Source organism: Cervus elaphus, chromosome 1 (genome assembly GCF_910594005.1).
Source record: "Cervus elaphus chromosome 1, mCerEla1.1, whole genome shotgun sequence".
Taxonomy (NCBI): Eukaryota; Metazoa; Chordata; class Mammalia; order Artiodactyla; family Cervidae; genus Cervus; species Cervus elaphus.
In genome coordinates, this window is record NC_057815.1 from 97,871,785 (window position 1) to 97,895,075 (window position 23,291).

General features: G+C 47.1%; 1 protein-coding gene, 1 long non-coding RNA gene and 7 other non-coding genes across 9 annotated transcripts; 4 read left to right on the plus strand and 5 right to left on the minus strand.

The window, feature by feature from the left end:
- Window positions 1-3,960: 3,960 nt before the first annotated feature.
- LOC122701433 (olfactory receptor 4D9-like) lies at window positions 3,961-4,896 on the plus strand. Its single transcript, XM_043914372.1, has one exon. It carries the CDS (start codon window positions 3,961-3,963, stop codon window positions 4,894-4,896), a length of 936 nt encoding a protein of 311 aa, XP_043770307.1.
- Window positions 4,897-10,999: 6,103 nt separating this feature from the next.
- TRNAV-UAC lies at window positions 11,000-11,072 on the minus strand. Its single transcript has one exon. It is a non-coding gene; the product is annotated as a tRNA-Val (tRNA).
- Window positions 11,073-11,357: 285 nt separating this feature from the next.
- TRNAR-UCU lies at window positions 11,358-11,443 on the plus strand. The gene is given in 2 exon segments: window positions 11,358-11,394; window positions 11,408-11,443. It is a non-coding gene; the product is annotated as a tRNA-Arg (tRNA).
- Window positions 11,444-11,838: 395 nt separating this feature from the next.
- TRNAL-UAA lies at window positions 11,839-11,921 on the plus strand. Its single transcript has one exon. It is a non-coding gene; the product is annotated as a tRNA-Leu (tRNA).
- Window positions 11,922-15,581: 3,660 nt separating this feature from the next.
- LOC122701439 lies at window positions 15,582-18,399 on the minus strand. The gene is made up of 3 exons (XR_006343084.1): window positions 17,893-18,399; window positions 16,617-16,703; window positions 15,582-15,774 (listed from the first exon to the last, which is right to left on the minus strand). It is a non-coding gene; the product is annotated as an uncharacterized LOC122701439 (long non-coding RNA).
- TRNAK-UUU lies at window positions 16,799-16,871 on the plus strand. Its single transcript has one exon. It is a non-coding gene; the product is annotated as a tRNA-Lys (tRNA).
- Window positions 17,723-17,795, minus strand: TRNAF-GAA. The gene has a single exon. It is a non-coding gene; the product is annotated as a tRNA-Phe (tRNA).
- Window positions 18,400-18,554: 155 nt separating the features above from the next.
- Window positions 18,555-18,627, minus strand: TRNAK-UUU. Its single transcript has one exon. It is a non-coding gene; the product is annotated as a tRNA-Lys (tRNA).
- A 4,487-nt stretch (window positions 18,628-23,114) lies between these two features.
- TRNAF-GAA lies at window positions 23,115-23,187 on the minus strand. Its single transcript has one exon. It is a non-coding gene; the product is annotated as a tRNA-Phe (tRNA).
- Between the last annotated feature and the right edge of the window lie 104 nt (window positions 23,188-23,291).

A 23,291-nucleotide genomic window follows, 5' to 3' on the forward strand; every position in this document is an offset into this window, starting at 1 on the left:
GAGCAATTTTAAGTTTACAGGAAAATTGGACAGAATGTACAAAGAGCTCCCATCAACTACCTCTCCCCACTACCACCCCAGTGGGCCTATTACTCCCACTGCACACAGCGGGCTCCACTGGGTAAAAACTGACAGACCAGTACGGATACATTATTATAAACTGAAGCCCATGTTTTGCATGAGGGCTCACTCTTTTTGTTAAGAAAGCTAAAGGAAATTTTAAGTTTCCTTTCCACGCCATACCTGATCATTTACTATGAGGAAAAGAAAGTTGTTTGCAATCACAGTTTTCCATATTCTAGATGTGTTTACAGTACTGATACTTTAGCATTACTTTTAAAAAGGGAGGAAAATAGACACTTATCACATTCTTATTCTTTCCGATAAAAAACAATAGTTCAAATAGTCCTAACAGCTTAATCATAAAAACAGGTTGTGGCTTTTATCCATAAAAGATAATGGATATTAACTTTTATCCATTAACTCACTTAGTGCTGAGCATTTCAATTTTCCTGCCAATAATAACAGAATAATAAACCATATGTCATGAGTATAGTACTTGCATGATTTTAGTAATGTTTTTTTAAAAGTAGATCTACCCTGCAATGACCTAGTATTGAAGAACTGCAGTACTTCCTAAAAACATGATTTAAAGGATTTTTAAGCATTTGCTGAAAATTCTTTTAAGTATCACTAACAATGATAGCATGACAATTAGAGTATTCCTAAAGCTCTCTAGAATAACAACTTATAATATTTTAAGCTAACCTGAGTCATGAGTGCAAATTTGGCTTCAGTGTAGAACTTTCCCTGGCAGTAGCTGTTTCAAATATGTGACGCAAACCCTTCCACATACTGCAAAGCAAGAATGTTATTAAGTGTGCTTGTGCAAGGTGAAGGTGCTCCAGGCACATGGAAAGTCCAGTCACGACCCACTGGGAGCTTGAGATCCCGACCTCAAACGCCCCTCTTAGTGTACGTTCTGTGGGTTCACACGATGCCGTGTACCCACCATCTGAGCAGCCTACAGAGTAGCTCCAGCCCCCAAAATCCCATGTGCGTGTGTGTTAGCCTCTCAGTCGGGTCCGACTCTTTGCGACCCCATGGACTGTACCCCACCAGGCTCCTCTGGCCATGGAATTCTCCAGGCAAGAATACTGGAGTGGGTTGCCATTTCCATCTCCACAGAGTCTTCCTGACCCAGGGACTGACCCGGGTCTCCTGAGTTGGCTGGCAGACTCTTTACCCTCTGAGCCACCCGGGAAGCCTCAAAAATTCCCTGTGTCTCACCTATTTATCCCTCCCAGCTTCCACACCCAGCCCCGGGCAGCCGTTAATATTTTATTATAATTTTGTTATAATCTTTCAATTATGATTTATCATATTGTCATTTCCAGGCTATCATATAGTGGGATCATACAGGAAGTACATTTTCAGATTGGCTTCTTTCACTTAGTACTATGAATAACATTTCATCCCTGTCTTTTTCTGGCCTGGTACCTCATTTCCTGTGATCACTGAATAATATCCCATTGTACAGAACATATCTGCTTTTGAGATGTTAGATTAGATAATAGTTGCAATTATTTCAAAGAACCATATTTTATAACAAAAGTATAGAAGTGCATTTTTGTCAGCATTTTCAAAAAAAAAAAAAATGTGTAAAAGACTGACCCTGCTAAATGTTAAGTGTATTATACATGGGGGAGATGTGGTCTGTGTCACCTCCGGTTGACTGTATTAAGCAAGTCTCCTCAAGGTCCACAGTCCTGTAACACAAACGCGATGAGACTCATTTTTACTGATGATGAACTGAGGGTCAGGGTTACCTGCCAATTAAGTAGCAGCATCTACATTCAAATTCAGGTCTGCTGCATAGAGAGCAGACTTGTGGTTGCCAGGGATGAGGGTTGGGGAGGGGTGAATCGGGAGTTTGGGACTACTGTATGCAAAACTATTATACGCAGAGTGGATAAGCAACCAGGTCCTACTGTAGAGCACACGGAACTATATTCAACAGCCTGTGGTAAACCATGATGAAATGACTAAATATGTGTATTTACTAAATCTGAGTCACTTTGCTGAACAGCAGAAATGTACACACACTGTAAATCAGCCACACTTCAATAAAATAAATTTGAATACACACACACAAATTCAGGTCTACTGAAACCAGCATCTTTTTTTTTTCTTTTGAACTTTTTATTTTGTATCGGGGTATAGCTAATTAAAAACATTGTGATAGTTTCAGGTGAAGAGCAAAAGGACTCAGCCAGACATATGCATGTATCAAGATCCACTCTCCCCCAAAGCCCCTTCCATCCCGGCTGCCACAGAACATTGAGCAGAGTCCCCTGTTCTACAGTGGGTCCTTGTTGGTTACCCATTTTAAATACAGCAGTGTGTGATGCTAACATCTTTGCTCTTTGTGCAAAACTAAAACCTCTACAAATACCGAAGTGATGCACAAATGTAGGTGATGAAAGGGAGGGAGACTGAGGAAGGAAAACCATTGGTCCAGTGGCCAGGGTGGTGAAGTCTTTGCCAAGAGCACTATGAAAAGCAGAGACTGTAGTTGCCAAGTCCTGATCTTGGGCCACAGAAATCAGAAGAAAACAAGACACCAAAGAGAAGGGAGACTAAAAAGGAAAAGAAGGAGGAGGAGGAGAAGGAAGGAAGGAAAGAAGAAAAAAAGAAAGAGAGATGCACTCAATTAAATTGTCTTAGCTGCTGCAAAGCTGTTTGTCCTAAGGAGAAAGTAAAATGTAAACTGTCTTTCTGGCCTTAATTTAGTGCTGATCACTGGTATCATGAAGATTCAGCAAGACTATGCTAAGTAGATTGTCTCCGGTGGAAGAAAATGAAGGAGAAGCTATGAGCTTCCATTAGAGCCACAGACTATGTATTATACTGTTCCCTAGTCTCTTCACTTCTCAGAGCATTCAGTGGTTTTTCAAGAATAAAATGATGAGACCATAAAAATTTTAGTAAGAATAATGCATTAATTAAGGTGTTTTAATTAATTTGTTGGTGTTCACTCATTAAGTCATGTCCTACTCTTCACAACCCCATGGACTGCAGCACGCCAGGCTCCCCTGTCCTTCACTGTCTCCTGGAGTTTGCTCAGATCTATGTGCATTGAGTCAGTGATGCTAACAAACTATTTCATGCTCTGATGCCCTCTTCTCTTCCCGCCTTCAATCTTTCCCAGCATCAGGGTCTTTTCCAATGAGCTGGCTCTTCGAATCAGGTGGCCAAACTACTGGAGCTTCAGCTTCAGCATCATTCCTTCCAATGAATATTCAGTGTTGATTCCCTTTGGTTTGATCGCCTTGCAGTTCAAGTGACTATCAAGAGTCTTCTCCAACACCACAGTTTGAAAGCATCAGTTCCTCCTGCTCAGCCTTCTTAATGGTCCAACTCTCACATCTGTACATGACTATTGGAAAAACCATAACTTTGACTATACAGACCTTTGTCAGCAAAGTGATGTCTCTGCGTTTTAATATGCTGTTTAGGTTTGTCATAGCTTTCCTTCCAAGGAGCAAGCGTCTTCTAATTTCATGGCTGCAGTCACTGTCTGCAATGATTTTGGAGCCCAAGAAAATAAAATCTGTCACTGCTTCCACTTTTTCCCCTTCTATGTGCCATGACTGGAAGACCCCTGGAATGGCAAACCACTCCAGTATTTTTGCCTCAAGAACCCCATGAACAATATGAAAAGGTTTTAATTAATTACATCCTTCGAAAACCCACTCTTGGTTTTGCTCTGAGATAACTCAAAAAACACCATCTACAGGAGTTGGCGTCTTTCCCCAAAAGGAAAACAACTGCAAAAGTAACACCCAAGGCAGCCCAGTCATATAATTCACACTCCTTCGGTTTTTAATGATATCTTTTCTATATTCTATTTTCTGTCTTCTCTCCAGGAAGTTGAGAAAGAAGAAAAAACATGACCCAATGGAGCAGGGAAATCATACCAGGGTGAAAGAATTTATTTTTCAAGGACTGACCCAGTCCCGAGAACTGAGCCGGGTCTTATTTCTTTTCTTATCATTGGTGTACACAGCTACCGTGTTGGGCAACCTCCTCATCATGGTCACTGTGAGCTGCGAGTCCCGCCTGCAGACCCCCATGTACTTCCTGCTCCGCAACCTCTCCGTCCTGGACATCTGCTTCTCCTCCATCACCGCCCCCAAGGTCCTGGTGGACCTCCTTTCGGAGAGAAAGACCATCTCCTTCCGCGGCTGCCTCACGCAGATGTTCTTCTTCCACCTCCTCGGGGGCGCGGACATCTTCTCCCTCTCGGTGATGGCCTTTGACCGCTACGTGGCCATCTCCAGGCCCCTGCACTACGTGAGCGTCATGAGTCGGGGGCGCTGCACCGTCCTCATCGCGGCCTCCTGGGCGGGGGGCTTCGTCCACTCCATCGTGCAGATCTCCCTCCTGCTGCCGCTCCCCTTCTGCGGACCCAACGTCGTGGACGGTTTCTACTGCGACGTCCCCCAGGTCCTCACACTCGCCTGCGCCGACACCTTTGCCCTTGAGGTCTTAATGATTTCCAACAATGGCTTGATCTCTACCCTGTGGTTCGTCTTCCTCCTTGTGTCCTACGGAGTCATCCTGACCATGCTGAGGTCGCACGCCGGGGAGGGCCGGGGGAAGGCCGTCTCCACCTGCACCGCCCACATCACGGTGGTCACCCTCCACTTTGTGCCCTGCATCTACGTCTACGCCCGGCCCTTCTCCGCCCTCCCCATGGACAGAGCTGTCTCCATCACCTTCACTGTCATCATTCCTGTCCTGAACCCCCTGATCTACACCCTGAGGAACCAGGAGATGAAGGCAGCCATGAAGAGACTGAAGAGGAGACTTGGACCTTCTGAAAAGAAATAGATACCATGCAGTCTAGAATGGAAGAGTCAGAACTGAAAAGTATTTTCTCACACACAGTAGAAGACCCTTATCAATAGACCATCATGAGGCCAGATGAGGCCATCTTTACCCTATGGCAGAATCTTCTAATAAAGATGGTCTGAAATAATTGTTTCAATAAGGATTTGTCATGGCGAGATTGTCTGCAACTTAAGTCTCAGATCCAAAAGCCATTAGCTCATGATGTTGTTGTTGTTGTTGTTGAGTTGCTAAGTTGTGTCCGGCTCTTTGTCGGACCCCATGGTCTACAGCACACCAGGCTCCCATGTGCTTCACTATCTCCCAGCATTTACTCAAATTCACGTCCATTGAGTCAGTGATGTTATCAAACCATCTCATCCTCTGTCACTACTTCTCCTTTTGCCTTCAATCCCTCCCAGCATCAGGGTCTTTTCCAATGAGTCAGCTCTCCATATCAGGTGCCCAAAGTATTGGAGTTTCAGCTTCAACATCAGTCCTTCCAATGAACAACCAGGACTGATCTCCTTTAGGATGGACTGGTTGGATCTCCTTGCAGTCCAAGGGACTCTCAAGAACCTTCTCCAACACCACAGCTCAAAAGCATCAATTCTTTGGTGCTCAGCCTTCTTTATAGTCCAACTCTCACATCCTTACATGACTACTGGGAAAACCAAGGCTTTGACCACATGGACCTTTGTCAGCAAAGTGATATCTCTGCTTTTTAATATGCTGTTTAGGTTTGTCATAGCTTTCTTTCCAAGAAGCAAGCATTTTTTAATATCATGGCTGCAGTCACTGTCCGCAGTGATTTTGGAGCCCAAATAAATAAAATCTGTCACTACTTCCACTTTTTCCCCTTCTATTTGCCATGAAGCGATGGGACTTGATGCTGTAATCTTAAAGGAACTCCAAAGTTTATATCACTCAAACACCTCATTTCACAGGTGAGGAAATGAAATCTGAAAGAAAATTACCTCTTAGTTCTTGAGTTGTGGCTGTACCTTCTGCAAGCAACAATTAGTAAAATGATCTTCAGGAACCAGAGTCCTGGTCCTGTAAAATCCAGCCACTCCTCCCTTTGTGGAAAATTTCCATTGCCCATTTTGAGGATATCAGTTCTGTTTTTCTAAGGAAACCTCTGGGTTTCCCTTACAGAAGCTGAGATGGTTCATATTTTATCAAAGTTTTTGTCATTGATAAATAGCTGAGACAGGCTAGATCTGAGATATCTGACCTCAGCTAAATTCATGTCTGACTACTCCTGTTGCCTCAGGCAGGATTTGATGGCATCTGAAACAAGCTCGTCTATTTATCCTCTATTGTAGTGTTGTGCTTCCCATGTGGCACAATGGTAAAGAATCCGCCTGTCAAGGTAGAAGCTGCAGGAGATGCAGGTTCAACCCCTGGGTCAGGAATATCCCCTGGAGGAGGGAAGCGGGCAGGCCACAACCTTTAAATGAATGACATAGCCCTTGAGGATATGACAAACTGGCTCAAACCGACTGGGTCCAAGATGGCAGATTTGACTTCCAGTGGACCTTGAGCCTCATTATACTCTCATTGTAAATCACTAGCATCTAAATGCCATACCCACAGTCACCATGACAATTCTGAGGCCAACCATCAAAGACCAATGGTGCTGATCATGGTGCTCTGTTGTGTCTGACTGTTTGCATCCAGTCAGACTGTAGCCCACCAGGCTCCCCTGTCCTTGGGATTATCCCGGCAAGAATACTGGAGTGGGTTGCCATTTCCTCCTCTAGGAGAATTGTCATGGTGCCTGTGGGTATGTCATTTAGATGCTAGTGTATTACAATCCATACATGACTACAGGAAAAACCATAGCTTTGACTAGATGGTGGAGAAGGAAATGGCAACCCACTCCAGTATGAGAATCCCAGGGACAGAGGAACCTGGTGGGCTGCCATCTATGGGCTCACACCAAGTAGGACACAAATGAAGGGACTTAGCATGCATGCATTGACTAGATGGACCTTGGTCCACAAAGTAATGTCTCTACTTTTTAATATGCTGTCTAGGTTGGTCATAGTTTTTCTTCCAAGGAGCAAGTGTCTTTTAATTTCATGGCTGCAGTCACCATCTCCAGTGATTTTGGAGCCCCCAAAAATAAAGTCTGTCACTGTTTCCATTGTTTCCCCATCTATTTGCCATGAAGTGATGGGACCAGATGCCATGATCTTAGTTTTCTGAATGTTGAGTGTTAAGCCAACTTTTTCACTCTCCTCTCACTTTCATCAACAGGCTCTTTAGTTCTTCTTTGCTTTCTGCCATAAGGGTAGTGTTATCGGCATATCTGAGGTTATTGCTATTTCTCCTGGCAATCTTGATTCCAGCTTATGCTTCATCCAGCCCAGCATTTCACATGATGTAGTCTGGATACAAGTTAAATAAGCAGGGTGACAATATACAGCCTTGACGTACTCCTTTCCTGATTTGGAACCAGTTCCCCCCTGTTTCACCATCACTACAAAAGTTAGATACATCTCTGGAAGGCCATGGTCATCTTCTGGTGGTTAAGGTGCAGCAAGGGCATCTGCAAGCCCATTCTCAGTAGTGTCTCACTAGTGATTAATTTCAGGTGGTCTACCAGCCCAATCAATGGCCCCAGGTGTCATCTCAGAATGGAAGAGATACAGGACAGGACAAGTGCAATGGTTGCACATGCGGGAGATAAGTCCAAGCCCAGGTGTCAGAGGTAACCTGAGAGGCCCAGGTACAGACAAGTGAAATACTTCAGCAAGGTGATGGGGCGACACAAGACAGGAGCTATTGACAAAATTCACATACACTCATATCTGATCCTGGGCTTTTAAAACTCTACATTTCAAAAAAAATCTACATTTGCTTCTTTGGGGTGACTGTTACTTCCTGACTATAATTAAAATCATTCACCAGATTTCTGACTATAGCTTTGAACTTTGTACCTAGCTACCCACATGAAAAAACATCAAGAACAACAACAACAGAAAGTCAAGAACAATTCAAACTTCCTCTCGAACCAAAGAATACAGAATCATAGTCTCCCATAATAAGTATGTTCCTTTATCACCAATAGCTATTTGGTTCCTTGTAAATCAATTTTTATACCAAAAAAAAAAAAAAAATTCCCTTCCTCATACCTTTTCTCAGCATTTAATCTTTACTTGCTAGAGGCAAACAGTGAATTGAGGATTCCAAATACACACACACACACACACACACACACACAAATTTATACACACACAAATACCCACACATTTACTTTTAAGAAACAACTGATTTTAAAGAAAGTGAAAGTATTAGCCTCTCAGTCTTTTCGACCCCATTGGCTGTAGCCCGCCAGGTTCCTGTCCATGGAATTCTCCAGGCAAGAACACTGGAGTGGATAGCCGTTCCCTTCTCCTGGGAATCTTCCCTACCCAAGGATTGAGCCCAGGCCTCCCGCATTGCAAGCAGATTTTTCACCATCTGAGTCACCAGAGAAGCCCAATTAATCGATTACTGGGTCCTAAAAGACGATGGTGCTTTGGAGACATAGTATACATTAAAATCTGTTTTCCCAAGGGAATTCCCTGGCAGTTCAGCAGTTAAGATTCTGTGCTTTCACTGTCAGGGGTGCAGGTTCCGTCCCTGGCTGGGGAACTAAGACCCCCAGCTTTCTGTGCAGCCAAGTTCTTTTAAATAAGTTTGTGCTTTTTAAATATATATATCTATATACTTTTCATGAAAATGTGTTTCTCCTTCAGTGTGATAAGAACATGTTGCTTGACAACAATCTTTTAACATATGAGTTCTAACACAGGGTATTTGTATTTTGACTAAACTGTTCAACATCTCCCACCCTGGGAAGCTGTATTTCTTTCTGTTTTTTGAAGTGGGTGGGGAGCTATATTTCTAAAGAACCTCTTCAATAGGAGCAGAGTCTACAGAGCAAAATGTTTTATAATGTCTTCTCACCACTAGAGGGCGACATTCCTTTTCCATAATTCTCCCTTTGGCAAACTAAGAGTTGTTAACTGAGATTTTTATTTCCAGAAAGGAGGCCTGAAAACCCATGTAGAAAAGGGGGGGGGGGGGGGGGGGGGGGTACACACAACCTAAGAATCAAGAACTATGTTTTATTCGGTGGACTTACTGAGGACTTAAACCTGGGTCCGGCCTCTCAGGTAGCTCTGAGGGGTTGTTCTGAAGAGGAAAGAGGACCAGGATGTATAGTTTTTTGAAAAGAAAAACAAAAAGTCAAACATCAAAAGATTACTGCTAATTAAAGAGACATCACAAGTTAATGGATTTTGCACCTTTTTTATGTATGGGAAGATGCAAGAGTTGGGCTTAATGGAATCATTGCTTTGATGTGCACCTTAACTGTCTAGGGCAGTGTGTGACTTGGGCTATCACTTAACTTCTCTGTTCTTTCTCTTCCTCATTTGTAAAATAGGTTAGATAATAGTGACCATTCAAGATTTCTGCTATTATTACTCTACAGACTGATCCACTTCAACACCTACAAATAAGGAAACCCACTAGAGCATGGCCTGTAAGACTGAATACAATGTAATTGCTCATTAAAAGGCACAGATTAAAGAATTGGGCTATACCCAAACCATGAAGTGAAAGGATAAGCGAAGGCTTACGAAGGAACTAGAAAGACTTCTAGGACATTGCTGGGGCGGGGGAGCGGTCCTTATGGCATGCTACCTTTTGTACAATAATCATAAGTCTTTTATGAAGAGGGGCTTCCCAGGCGGTGCTAGTGGTTTAAAAAAAAAAACACAAAAAAACACCCGCCTGATGCAGGAGACACAGGCGATGAGGGCAGATTCAGCTCCTGTCTGGAACAAACAGTAAAGGCAGAACGGGGCGGCAGCATTCAGCTTTCTCAGGCAGGCTCTGTAATTGAAAGTCGGGTCATTTTAGGGGTGCAACCTTGAATTCAGTCAGTTCAGTCGTGTCTGCCTCTTCGAGACCCCATAGACTGCAGCACACCAGGCCTCCCTGTCCATCACCAACTCCCGGAGTTTACTCAAACTCATGTCCATCACGTCGGTGATGCCATCCAACCATCTCATCTTCTGTCATCCCCTTTTCCTCCCGCCTTCAATCTTTCTCAGCATCAGGATGTTTTCCAATGAGTCGGTTCTTCACATCAGGTGGCCAAAGTATTGGAGTTTCAGCTTCAGCATCAGTCCTTCCAATGAATATTTAGGACTAATTTGCCTTAGGATTGACTGGTTGGATCTCCTTGCTGTCCAAGGGACTCTCAAGAGTCTTCTCCAACACCACAGTTCACTAAGAGCAATATTAGTGCTCCTGTCTCTTCAAGCCGTATAAACCGGCTATTTAAGAGAAGGGCTCAGAGGGGCCGGCTACAATTTGGTCAGAGAAATTCTTAGCCAGGGGGAAACAACACTCTCAAAACAGAGGGGCTGGTTTGGATTCTCCAGCACCAGCGTGTTACGGCTCAGCGCTCAGTCTCCGACTCTTTGCGACCCCAGGGGCTGCAGCTCGCCGGGCCTCCCTGTCCCTCACTGTCTCCCAGGGTTTGCCCAAGTCCACGACCACCAGCACACAATGTTTCAAAAAGTACTGTAAACATAAATAAACGAAGCAGCAGGTCAGCGGACGTGAAGTAATGAACAAACAAGGGAGGGGACCGTAGGGATGTCCTTCGCGGCCAAGCAGGTGTGGACGGGGCAGGGCGGAAGACGCGGGTCCGCCCTCCTCAGCCGCCCGCGGACTCCCTCAGAGACCCGGAAACAGAGCCACTGGCGGGAGCGAGCGCGCAGGCGCAGCGGCGCGCAACGCCCGCGGCCCCCTCAGGGACCCAGAGGCAGATCCACCGGCAGGCGCTAGCGCGCAGGCGCAGCGACACGCGACGCCCTGAGGCGGGCGGGGTCGCCCGCACGCTCCTAGAAACGCCAAGAAGAGGGATCCTTGGCTGCCCGTCTGCGCGGGCATCCCGGCGCGAGACTGCGCTTGGGGAGCGGCGTCGAGCCCCGTTGGGAGTCGCAGTCAGCCACTTCCCGGGTTAAAACTCAAGTTGCGGCTAGCACCAAGAAATCTCAATTTAAAATGCCTCTAAAAGAGAGCGATCCCCGCCTCGTGGTTCCACTGGGGCTCGAACCCAGGACCTTCTGCGTGTAAAGCAGACGTGATAACCGCTACACTATGGAACCGCGCGCTGCGAGTGTCTGCCAGGATGGGATACAGAAACCTCGCACAGAGACTTTTCCCTCCGCACAGTCAGCGAGATGGAGGGTGGGGGCCGGTGACGGCCCGCGCAGGGAAGCGTTCAGACGGCCCTCAGACCTCCCAGCACAACTCCCATCCACACTTGTCCTCGGCGACACGAGCTCCCCCACTTGTCCGGGACAGAAAGCGGGTCTGGACGCGGCCGCGGCTGCCCCCAGACGCCGCCGCTCCGCCTTGATGTCACTTGCGCGGAGGGGGTCCGAGCACCGGGCTCTGTGGCGCAATGGATAGCGCATTGGACTTCTAGACAGACGGAGACATTCAAAGGTTGTGGGTTCGAGTCCCACCAGAGTCGCTTCCCTTTTGATAAATGAGGAAAGAGCTCGGAGGGAGACAAACATATCACCTACCGCGTCCAGCGACTTTCGCCCACATTGGGAAGGGTCCCGTCCCACTTCGCTGTGATGGCCTCAGGCCTGAGTCCACTGGGAGTCCTGCTACCTGAGTCTTCCCCCATCGCTTTAATGTGGCTCCAGAGTCTCTGCTAACTCGACCTGCGGAAGTTAACGGGTCGTGGTGAAAGCTGCTGAGCGTCCCCTCCCCACCCCCATTCCCTTGCTGTTCTTTTACACCAGGAATAAAATTTTTAATTTATTAAAAATTAACAAGGAATAAAATTTTTTGTTTTACAATTTAGCACTAGCTTAATATGCCTCAATTTGCGTAAAAATAGGGCTCTCTTCGACAAGTACCAGAATGGCCGAGTGGTTAAGGCGTTGGACTTAAGATCCAATGGATTTATATCCTCGTGGGTTCGAACCCCACTTCTGGTACAGCGGGTCCTGCTTTTCCAGCCTGAGGCGCGATGACGTTTTAATCTGAGAGTAGCAGACCTGGAAAGTGTAGCAATAACTTCAGAATTTACGGTTTGGAAAGTTAAAAAGTACACGTCCGCCTGAAGCTACACTAAGTATAGCGAGCAGGAGAGGAGGTACATTGTGCAGTAAAAACGTTCGCTTTTTGAAACAGTCACCGTTTAAGTTCATGCTATGTGCCAAATAGCGCTCTAAACGCTGAGGTTGTGGGAATGCGAAGATTAAAAAAATAAACAGAAAATAACATGAACAGCAACAAATATACAAGGTCCTTACCAGCAAGCTTCCAGAGTAGAGTAAGAGAGGGGAGAGATGGTTTATAAACCAGCAAATAAATAGGAGAATTCCAGATGGTGGTAAGCGCTATGCACAATTAAGTGGGCTGGCACGATACAGTGCCACAGAACTTTTTCAGAACAAACTTGTTCCGTTTGACTGTGGAAATCACTCACCTTGACGTTCACGGTCTCTCCCCTCGCTCCAGCGAACAAAAGCTTCCAAGGACCGGTTCTGCCCCTCCCCCACTGAGCGCCGTCCCTGACCTCTGGCCCTGGTTGCACTCCCCAGTGTTCATTCCCTAGTTCATTCCCCAGTGTTCGAGAGCTTGCGTGGTGCCAGCCACTCACCTAGGCCTTGGAGATGTGCAGAGTTCCTGAACCACAGCAGAAACATTCCGGGAGGAAAGACAGACCCATTCAACGGGGGCTGAAGGTGGTCCTACCAGTGGTGGGCGCAGCAATGCCGACGGTCTAAGAGTCCTCAGGCCCGGACGCCCTCTGGAAGGTATCAAGCCGGGATCTCTGTGGCAAAGACAGGCAAGATCCCTGACTTTAAGGATTGGAGGGAACTTCCCAAACCAAAGAACTTAGAATGTGGGAAGACAGTGGCGTTTCAGGATGGAGGATGAAGAGATGGAGGGATCGTGCATAGGGGGAAAAAAAAACACTACAGTTTGTTAAATGAGATTGCACACAACTCCAGTTAACTCTCTCTGTGCTAAGCAACCCAGTTCCACACCATCAACACTTGATGTTTCGCCCTCTGAGACTTCGGTTCTCCGTGTTCGGTGCCTGTCCATCTAGTCTGCCTTCAGGAGAAGAGCAAACAGATCTTCATGCTCCCCCGAGTTGCATTCAAAGCCGTACTCAGCTTTGAAGCCCGAGCTGTACTAGAAGCTGAGGTTATGCCAAAACCTCTCACCAGCTCCTCAGAGGATTGACTTCATCAGACAGGGAACTCCTGCGGTGGGGGTGCGGGGAGCTGCTTTTATTTTTCTTGGTTAACTCAATGTCATATGAGTCATAGGGATCCACACCTTCATTTGTGAAAGATGTTTCTAATTTCACTGGTGATTTTTCACTACCAGTGTAGGGCAGCAAATTCACCCCCTCAAAATGTGTCTTTGGCACGCGGATTGTCTAAAGCTGAAAACAGTCAAAGTCCAAAAGACTCGGGAAGAAAGTGTGACTTTTGACCTTCTCCCTAACTGCCTGAAGACAGGGGATGGAGGACCTGTTTCAGGCAGAAAGCTAACGCCACCATAGACAGCTAGAGTACTAACAGGTTTGTAGACAGGGAAAAATCTAGCATAGGCTCTGCATTAAAAGTCCCCTCTGTCCCGCCCATGGCCTCTGCATGGCCCAGCCAACATTGGTTTATCAAACATTTGCTTTTCCATCCCCATGTCAGTTGCCTTCTCCCTCTTTGAGGTCCCAAATCACTACCCCTAGCATCCTCTTTTGGCTTGAGCTGAAAATACTTGTGGTGAGGGTTTCAGACGTTTTGGCAAGTTACTGATTTTTCTGGGTCACTTCCATATATACATGTTATTCAACTTTTGTTTGATTTTCTCCTGTTAATATGTCTCATCAATTTAATTCTTAGACCATCCAGAAGAACTAAAAGGATACAGGGGAAAAGTCCTCCTGGACACCAGGAACCCCCCTCCAAAACCCTGAGGCTCAGAGGGAGACCCAGCCCCTACTGGGAGGGAAGTTTGCTTTTCACTTTTGTCTGCTGGGGTCTGTAGAAAACACAGGATCAGGGACGCTTTGATCTGAAGGACTGCCTATGTGATCTCTGAAGGATAGAATAATCTGATACATTTTTTATTCTTCATTTATTATTTAAAACAATACATGCTTGTTTTTTTTAGCCAATAATACAGATGTACTTAGAGGAAACACACACTTCAAAGCTGTTCCTCAAAAGGTGGTCATTTTTATTAGATTGTTTTCTATCCTTAAACATCTCGTGTATATGCAAAAAACAAATATATAAATATACATATTTAATGCATGTATACATATGTTTAATACATATATATACAGATATATACATTTAAAGGATGTATATTTCTGTACACATCCTTTGACTCTTCGACACATATTATGTCATGCATATTGTTTGGCACCTTCTGTCATTTTTTTTCAACGGAACGTGAATATCTTTCCATACTGGATTACTTTTTAAACTTTGCTCATAGTTCCTGAGGTTACCAGCAGGAGCTGGAAATGAACTCAGGTTCAGCTGCTCTCACTCAAAAGTCAGTGTTCGAGAGACACAAGAACTGGTGGGAAAAGAAAGAAGCTTTATTCAGGAAGCCAGCAACCTAGGAAAATAGAAGGCTGGTGTCCCCCAAACCATCTCCAAGTTTTCAGTTGGAGAGAAAAAGATTTCATAGGAAAAACCAGGAAGTGTCCGGGGTGAGCAGGTGGGGCTTGTGTGCAGAACAGCACAGCCAGCTCTGACAATCATCTCAAAATGAGTAATGCTGTGGTCTGGCTGGACTCATCTTGTTTTAATCACAGGTAATCTTCAACTCCAGGGTCAGTTGGGTTCCACTTTCTTGAGGTGAGTTTCTGGAAGTATGCAAGCCACAGATTCGGTACTGCTCAAGATGGAGTCATTAGTGTCAAGGCTGTAGTCTGCTCACTGTGCAGTTAGCTTTTTCCTTCTGGTGGTGGTTTTAGCATCTGCAAACCACCTCAGGAATGTGCATCAGATACTATCTGTGTCCTTCAGGGAGGAACTAAAGATTCTGTGACTTACATGGCTGATCTGTTTCCATTGTTACCAGTTCTCCTGGCCCAGGAAGTGGGCGGCGGAGGTTGAGATGGTCAGATAGCATCACCACTCAGTGGGCATGAATTTGCGCAAACTCTGGAACATAGTGAAGGACAGGGAAGCCTAGTGTGCTGCAGTCCATGGGGTTGCAAAGAGTTGGACACAACTTAGTGACTGAATAAAAACTGCTGGCCCAACTGCTAGCTTTTGTTACTATATCTTTACATTTTTCCAATCCTTATGTCTAGAGCTAGCCTTTGGGAGGCCTGGGAGACTAAACCTTTCTACAAACAAGAGACAGGTAGAGCTTGTAGTGAGGAGGGAGGGGTGTATCCCAGGAAGGCCCCCTAGGATCCTGCTTGGTTACACTGATACATTTCTCCATAAAAGAACTGCAATTATTCTTCCCGGACAAAGGAAGTGTCTGAATTCCAGGGAAGGCTAAAACTTTTATGAGGCTCTACTCCCATAGGATTCCCTTCCCTTCCTTTCTCTTTCAAGGGATCTTATCCAACACCTCAATAAATAACATGGCCATGAAGGAGCAGGAGTAAGAAAATAAAAGGGGGTGGGCCTACAAGTGACAATTGCAAAACACGCACACACACAGAACCCACAACTTAAGAGCTATGTTTTATTCAAGGACCTTACTAAAGACTATAGCCAGAGAAGCAGACTCTCAGATAGCTCTGAGGAACTATTCCAAAGAAAGTAAGGCAGGACCCAGGATATATAGGAGTTTTTCCTGGAGGGGAAAAACAAACAAACATGTAATTGAACATCAAAAGATTGCTGCTAAACACAGAAAAACAGACACCTCAAGTTAATTATTTTAGTGCTTTTCTAAGTATGGGATGATGCAAGGATTTGGGCTCATTGAAATTATTCCTCTGACATGCATCTTAACTATCTAGGGCCAATATCCTGTTTTTTCTCCATTTTGAATGCCCCTTAGAGCGAGCGCACCAACAGGGAAGCTGCAGTGACTGATGGCTTGATGGCTGCAACATGTCATGACAGGCATGACAGGCAACACGGGTTGCCTCCAGGGTAATAGGACTTCCTAAAAATATAAAATTCAACCTGATCAGAACTTTTCAATGAGAGCTTAGAGGAAAATGTTCAGATTCACTAGCAGAGGTCTTTTCCTTTCTGCCCTTCCCTCTGCTCAGAATTCTCTTCCTGAGCCTTCAGGCCCCCAGTTATCATTGGCAGCTCAGCTGGGCATCATCACCCGCTGGAAGACTAATTAGGATCCTTAACTTCTGCTGTTGACCGGCTTCCCACCACCCAAGCGCTTGACATCTATTTCGAGTCTTCCCGCCTCACTGAGGACGCGCACCGTATGTTGGTGCTGGATAGGTTCTGATGAATAAAGACAGGAAGCCTAATCAATTATTCATAAGGTTCCACCCACAAGATGCTCTGGGGCTCTTCACGGACCAAGACTGGGTTTAGAAATCCCCAGCTCACCAGGAGACCCGCCCACAGATCCTAAACCAGGAGAATTCCTCCTGGGATGTTCCCTTTAGGATGCAAGGGGTGAGAGTCCTGCTTTGGTCGGAGCAGGGGTTGGCAGGTACTTACTAATATTTTCTTCATAGTCTGTGATGGGATCAGAAAAGACTTCCACCAAGCGCCTGCTGGAACTTGACTTTGCAGTTTCACCATTCACTAAATCAACAAAAAGACTCAGAATTTTAATCCAATAGGACCGGCAACGCGGTCTATTTTCTGTGGATAGACTAAGAGAAGAGGTGTTTTTGAGAGCCCGGATAGCTCAGTCGGTAGAGCATCAGACTTTTAATCTGAGGGTCCAGGGTTCAAGTCCCTGTTCGGGCGGCGGTTATTTTAAAATCGTGAAACAAATTGGCATGTGTCCACACCACTCTCTGAGGTGAGGTTGTGCAAAACACACTTGATTCTGTACGGAGTTTACAACCCAGCAGGCAGGCGAGACGGGGGTGGGTTTTGCAGAAAAAGTGAAAGGGGAGGAAAGTGCCAGATAACTTTCTCTCCCAACCTCAGTCTTTTACAGCGTTTGTATGACAGATACTTGGCCTTTGGATATTTTTACCTTAAAACTAATATGTAGTATTAGTTTATATTCAAAACATCAATAAACACATAACCGAGATATTTGCATCCGTGTCGTCAGAGTCACGATGCCAATGCTCCTGCCAGGAAATATGCAAATATTCGCGCTGAGCAGTAACACTTAATGCACTGTTGATGAGAAGAGAGGTGAGAAAACTGAGGTTGCAAAAAATATTTTAGGTAGTGACACGTGCTTATAAATCACCTCTCCAGCCAGGAACCATCCCGACCATTCTTCTAACGCACTGGTGGGACCCTGATTTGCCAGTCCTGCTGTAGAGACAAACGTTTTTGAACACTGTCTTCATGTCTGCTTCCGATAAGGAAAACTTGCAAGCCCAACGCGATTATATTTGGCATCAAACCCAAGACCTTCCACCTGTAGACCTGAGCTGACACATTATAAATGAGAGTCAGGACACATGCTGTGACCCAGCATCCAACAGTGTTTAAGTGGAGTGACTGTGCTACTGGGTCCAGGTCATTCCATGATCTGTGGTTTCTTTAAAGACTTAAGCATCTTCACCGTGTGTGGTGGCTTGCCTTTGGGAAGTCACTAAGGAAAGAAAAGGACTCCAGACCCACTCAAAAAGCCCTGCCGAAACCCGGGATTGAACCAGGGACCTTTAGATCTTCAGTCTAACGCTCTCCCAACTGAGCTATTTCGGCGAGGCTGGCTGCACCTTCAACCCTGTTGAGGAAAATTTTAAAGAAAATTTTAAAAAGATTCGACTCTCATCTCTGCTTTTTCAGTTGCCAACTTCACCTTCCAAAGTGCGCCGCTTTTAGCTCGGAGCTTTCCAGGGCAGTGAGAAAGAAACCGCATTCCTGTCGCCTGAGGAACATTCACGTCCTGCCGAGTCCCAGGTCGCCTTTTCTCGCCCCCTGAGGCTTCCCCGGCCTCTCCCCAGGACGCCAACGAGAGGACGGAGAGGCGCCCTCTAGGTGCCCGCCGGGCGCGCAGCGCGTGATTGACGCGGGTCCCTTCAGGCGCCGCCCCCGCCGTCAGGGTGGCAGAACACGGTATCTTTTAACTGAAGTCACTCATCTGCCCTCAAAGCATCCACAACAGAAGTAGGCCTGCCCTGCTCCAAAGCTCTGGGTGAGACCGGAGGGCGGCGACCACTGCGGGAGCCCCGGCCTGCCCGAGGAGCCGTCCACCTCAGCAGGCGAGGCAGCGCCGCCCGCCGGCGGTTGCCCGGAAACCAGCGGCTTTAGAGCGTCCGCGACGCACCGCGCATTTCGCGGCGCCTCTGCAACCAGGGCGCGCGGGGTCTACCGGGCTGTTCCCCCGAAAGCGACTGGATTAGCAGCGTACACGCGCCACATTTCACTCCCTTTTCTAAAGGAAAGAGGCTAACAAATAGAGGCTCCTACAACTGGTTCTCACTTTTAAAAATCCCGGTTTTTTTAAAAAACTAGAAGCTACGCCCGAACAGGGACTTGAACCCTGGACCCTCAGATTAAAAGTCTGATGCTCTACCGACTGAGCTATCCGGGCTCACAGCTGAAAATTGTATTCTGGTGGGTGAAAGCCGTACCGACGCTGGCGCTGAGGATTGTGGGGGAGACGCTCCGGGCGTTCCCGCTTCCTCCTGCGAGCGTTCCAATTCCAGTCAGCAGATCCTGCGGCGGGGCGCGGGCCAAGTGGGGAGGACGGAAGGAAGGGGAATAGGTGGCTCTCTGGCAGCCGAAGGCAGGTTTCTCCAGTGAAATAGAAGAGGTGCGCCTTTCTGTAGCGATCCCCTGGCAAACGTGCCTCCTGAGACCTGCACAACCCTGAGGCGGGAGAAGCCAGCCCTCAGGGCCCCCACTCCGCGCGGCGCCCTCACCCCGGAGTGCGCGGGGTCGGCGGCCTCGTTCAGCGCGCGAGGCGGGGTGCGGCCGATTCCTCGTCCGAGAAGCGCCACGCGGCACTTTCCCGTCCCCGTTCTGGGCCCACGAGACGGATTAGCTGAGGGCGACGCTCTGGGCCCCGGCCCGAAGCCGTGGAGCTCCCCCGCCCAGGGCTCCGGGAGCCGCGCGACCCCGCGTCCCTCCGAACACGCCCTGTTTCGGCGCCACAGACCCCTTCGTGCCCTTTCGGTCCTGTGGGCCTCGTCACGCCGCGCCCTGGGGAGGCACTGGGTGACCCGAATGCTTGGTGCTCCCTGCCCTGCGCTGTGGCTCCACTATAGAGCTGGGAGCAGACCTTTCAGTTCAGTTCAGTTCAGTCGCTCAGTCGTGTCTGACTCTCTGCGACCGCATGGGCTGCAGCACGCCAGGCCTCCCTGTCCCAAACTCATGTCCATCGAGTAGATGATGCCATCCAACCATCTCATCCTCTGTTGTCCCCTTCTCCTCCCACCTTCAATCTTTCCCAGCATCAGGTCTTTTCCAATGAGTCAGTTCTTCGCATCAGGTGGCCAAAGTTTTGGACTTTCAGCTTCAGCATCAGTCCTTCCAATGAGTATTCAGGACTGATTTCCTTTAGGATAGACTCGTTGGATCTCCCTGCAAGCCTCAAGAGTCTTCTCCAACACCACAGTTCAAAAGCATCAATTCTTCAGTGCTCAGCTTTCTTTATAGTTCACCTCTCACATCCATGCATGAGTACTGGAAAAACCATAGCTTTGATTGGAGGGACCTTTGTTGGCAAAGTAATGTCTCTGCTTTCTAATATGCTGTCTAGGGACCTTTGGGGCCGTGTAATTAATGCTTTAATACAGGAAGAGGGAAGTGCTCAGATAACACAGAGTAATGCATAGAAGGCAAGGAGAGAAGGACCTGCCAGCGGGGGTGTGGGGAGAATTAGAACTGTGCCTTGAAAGGCGATTAGAAGTGTGCCAGGCTTTCAAGCTTGGTGATGCAGGCAAGTGACACCTGTCTTCCCTGGGCCTCTTGCTTCTATCTAAATACTTTTGGAAGAGATTCTTCAGACTAGAAACTGGGAAGAGTTTGCCTTTTTAAGGCAAAGGCCCAACATTTCCTAGGAATATAATGCCCACCCTCATGGTCCTGAGGTGGTTGACGTTGTTCAGAGCACTTTTTCCTCAGGAGCGATAATAACTATCTCACCCTTCCATCTTACCTGTGTGTAACACTTTAAAGCCTGCCATCCTGGTGGATAGATCGAGACTTATTATTTTATCGGGGCTTCCCTGGTGGCTCAGATGGTAAAGAATCTGCCTGCAATGCAGGAGACCCAGATTCAATCCCTGGGTTGAGAATTTCCCCTGGAGAAAGGAATGGCAACCCACTCCAGTATTCTTGCCTGAAAAATCCATGGACAGAGGAGCCTGGCAGGTTACAGTCCATGGGGTCACAAGGAGTCACACAGGACTGAGAGACTATTATTTCATTGGCTCAGGGGATTGTGGGGGCTGGCAAGTTTAAAATCTACTGGGTTGGCCAACAAGCTGGAAATTCAGTTAAGAGTTGATTTTGCAGTCTCTAGGCCAGCTTCAGCAGGGCAACCAATGGTAGGCTTGGGCAGGTTTTCAATGTTAGTCTTGAGGAGAGTTCTTTCTCCATTAGGAAACCCCAATCTTTGTTCTTAAACTTTCAGATAATTGGATGAGGCATACCCACTTTATGGAGGGTAATCCACTGCTTTATTCAGAGTCTACTGACTTAAATATTAATTACATCTAAAGAATACCTTAAAAAAAAAAAATACCTTCACAGCACCATCTTACCAGATGTATTTATGCATTTATGTACCAGAGCTAGCTATATTGACACATCAAGTCCACCATCACACATGCTGACATAAATCATGCAAAGCTTGGTCTGCCTGACATTTATCCACCGTTTTTTCCCTTTCTTTTGATCATCATTGACTTTTTCAGAGGCCCTTATCAAAATGCATCCTTCCACCAAAAGCACAAAGATTTGGGGGATGAAGCTCCTCCTCAGCGGCTCTCTGGGCACAGGTTAACAGAAAGGGGAGAGCAAATCACAGGTCCTCCATGCTGACTTTCATCACATCTTGAGTTTTTAGAATGTGAGATATAGGCCTTCTGCCTCTCTCCCTGTGTCCCAGCCTGGGAGCTGGCAAAAAAACGGAGCCTTGCCTGAGAGTGGGTGGTCCATGGGGCTTCCCAGGTGCCTTAGTGGCAGAGAACCTCCAGCCAATGAAGGAGAAGTAAGAGACCACCTTTCGATCCCTGGGTCAGGAAGATTCCCCTGGAGGAGGGCATGGCTACCCAGTGTTCTTGCCTGGAGAATCGCATGGACAGAGGAGCCTGGTGGGCTACAGTCTGTAGGGTTGCAAAGAGTCGCACATGACTGAAGCGACTAACACTTTTACTTGTGTGTGCCATTGCACTGCCTTGAATGAAGTGGCTCATGATCTCAACAAATTTTTCGATGTTTTCTGTTTGTTTTCAAGATTCACTCCAGAGCTTTCAAATCTCCCTTTCCTTGACGCCCCCATCCCAGACCAATGTGGGCAGCACTAGAAACCTGGAACCAGGTAAGATGGCTGATTCCTGGGGTGTTCCGTGGTGATCCCCCCCTGAGGTCTTGTCTGGTGGTGACGAGAACAAATCAGCTGATGTCTTTTGAAATCTGCAAGTTGTTAAGAACAAGAAACTACCAGTCTCTTCTGAAATCCAGTTCCTCCTGATGAGAGTTTCTGAGTGTCTTTACCGGAAGTTCGGGGTGGGGGTGGCGGTGAGGGTGGGAGGGCACATCCAATTCAGAGCGGTGTGGGAATGTGATGGACAACAGTGGTTTGCGATTAGCAAATAAAAATATAGTTATGTTTGAATTTCAGGAAAATAACAAGTATGTAATTATTATGTCCAGTGCAATCTTTAGGACATGATTATACTAAAAATAGTCATTGTTTCTCTGAAATTTAAATTCAATTGGGCGCCCTGTATTTGATTTGGTAACCCTAGTAATGGCAACCCACTCTAGTTCTCTTGCCTAGAAAATTCCATGGATAGAGAAGCCTGGTGGGCTACAGTCCACGGGGTTGCAAAGAGTTGGACACGACTGAGGGACTTCACTTTCACTTTAGTGTAGACATAAACCAAAAAGGAATTCCAACCTTTCACCCCACTTCACCCGGCCTCCGCCACCATCACCGAAAACTGTCCTTGTGTAGTCAAACTAAGCTGCAGTTGAGGGTCTCTTTGGCAGAGACGGGGCGGGGCTGTGGCCAACCCCGAAGGCAGCCCCCCACCCCGCAAGTGGCGGCTCCCTGCCTGCAACCCCCCGCCGCCCCCGCAGAGCCGGGAGCTACAGGCCCCCAAACACGCGGGGAAGATTGGAACCCGCAGCTCGCGGCGTGTGGTCCGAACCAGGAAGGCGGGATGAACTAGAAAGGGAATGAAGTGGAAGAGCCTGGTGCTTATTATACAGAGTGAAGTAAGTCAGGAAGAGAAAAAATAAATGTATGTTAACGCGTGTGTGTGGACCCTAGAAAGGTGGTACTGAAGAACCGATTTGCAGGGTAGCCGTGGAGACGCAGACAGAGGGAACAGAGGAGTGGACACGGTGGGGGAGGAGAGGGAGGGACGAAGTGAAAGAGTAACGTTGAAAAATATACATCATCACATGTGAAACAGAGAGCCAGTGGGAACTGGCTGGCGAGGCAGGGAGCTCAAATCCGTGCTGTGACGCCTGGAGGGGTGAGTGGGGTGGGGGTGAGGGGGGGTTCAAGAGGGAGGGGCATGTCTGCCTACGGCTGACTGCAGAAGCGAACACACTATTGTAACGCAACTATCCTCTAATTAAAAGCAAAATTTTTTTAAAAAGCGAAGAGCTCGTGGTGCTTGGGGAGAGCTGGTTACTCACGGACAAAAGGGCAGGGAAGGGACACTGACTTGATATTGACCAGCTTAAAAGCAAAGGTCGGAAAAAAAAAAAAGCAAAGGCATAGGGACCAGGGCTTCCTGTCCATCCAAGGGCAAATGAGGTCCCCCTCACTGGAGGGAGACAAGGATGCAAACAGAGGGTATTAGTGGAACATCCGTTGGTGGGGACGCCTAAAACCACTGCCGAAACCCGGGATTGAGCCAGGGACCTTTAGATCTTCAGTCTAACGCTCTCCCAACTGAGCTATTTCGGCAACTTGTAAAAAGTGGCTTCCTCATATCGGTAATGAAATATCTGCTTCCTTGTAGCAAAAGAAGGATTTGGATATATGTTTAGCAAGAGGTAGGCAAGGCCTCT

What these genes read in the sequence shown, in the direction of transcription:
- LOC122701433 (XM_043914372.1), top strand. Translation starts at nt 3,961, where the DNA reads ATGGAGCAGGGAAATCATACCAGGGTGAAAGAATTTATTTTTCAAGGA.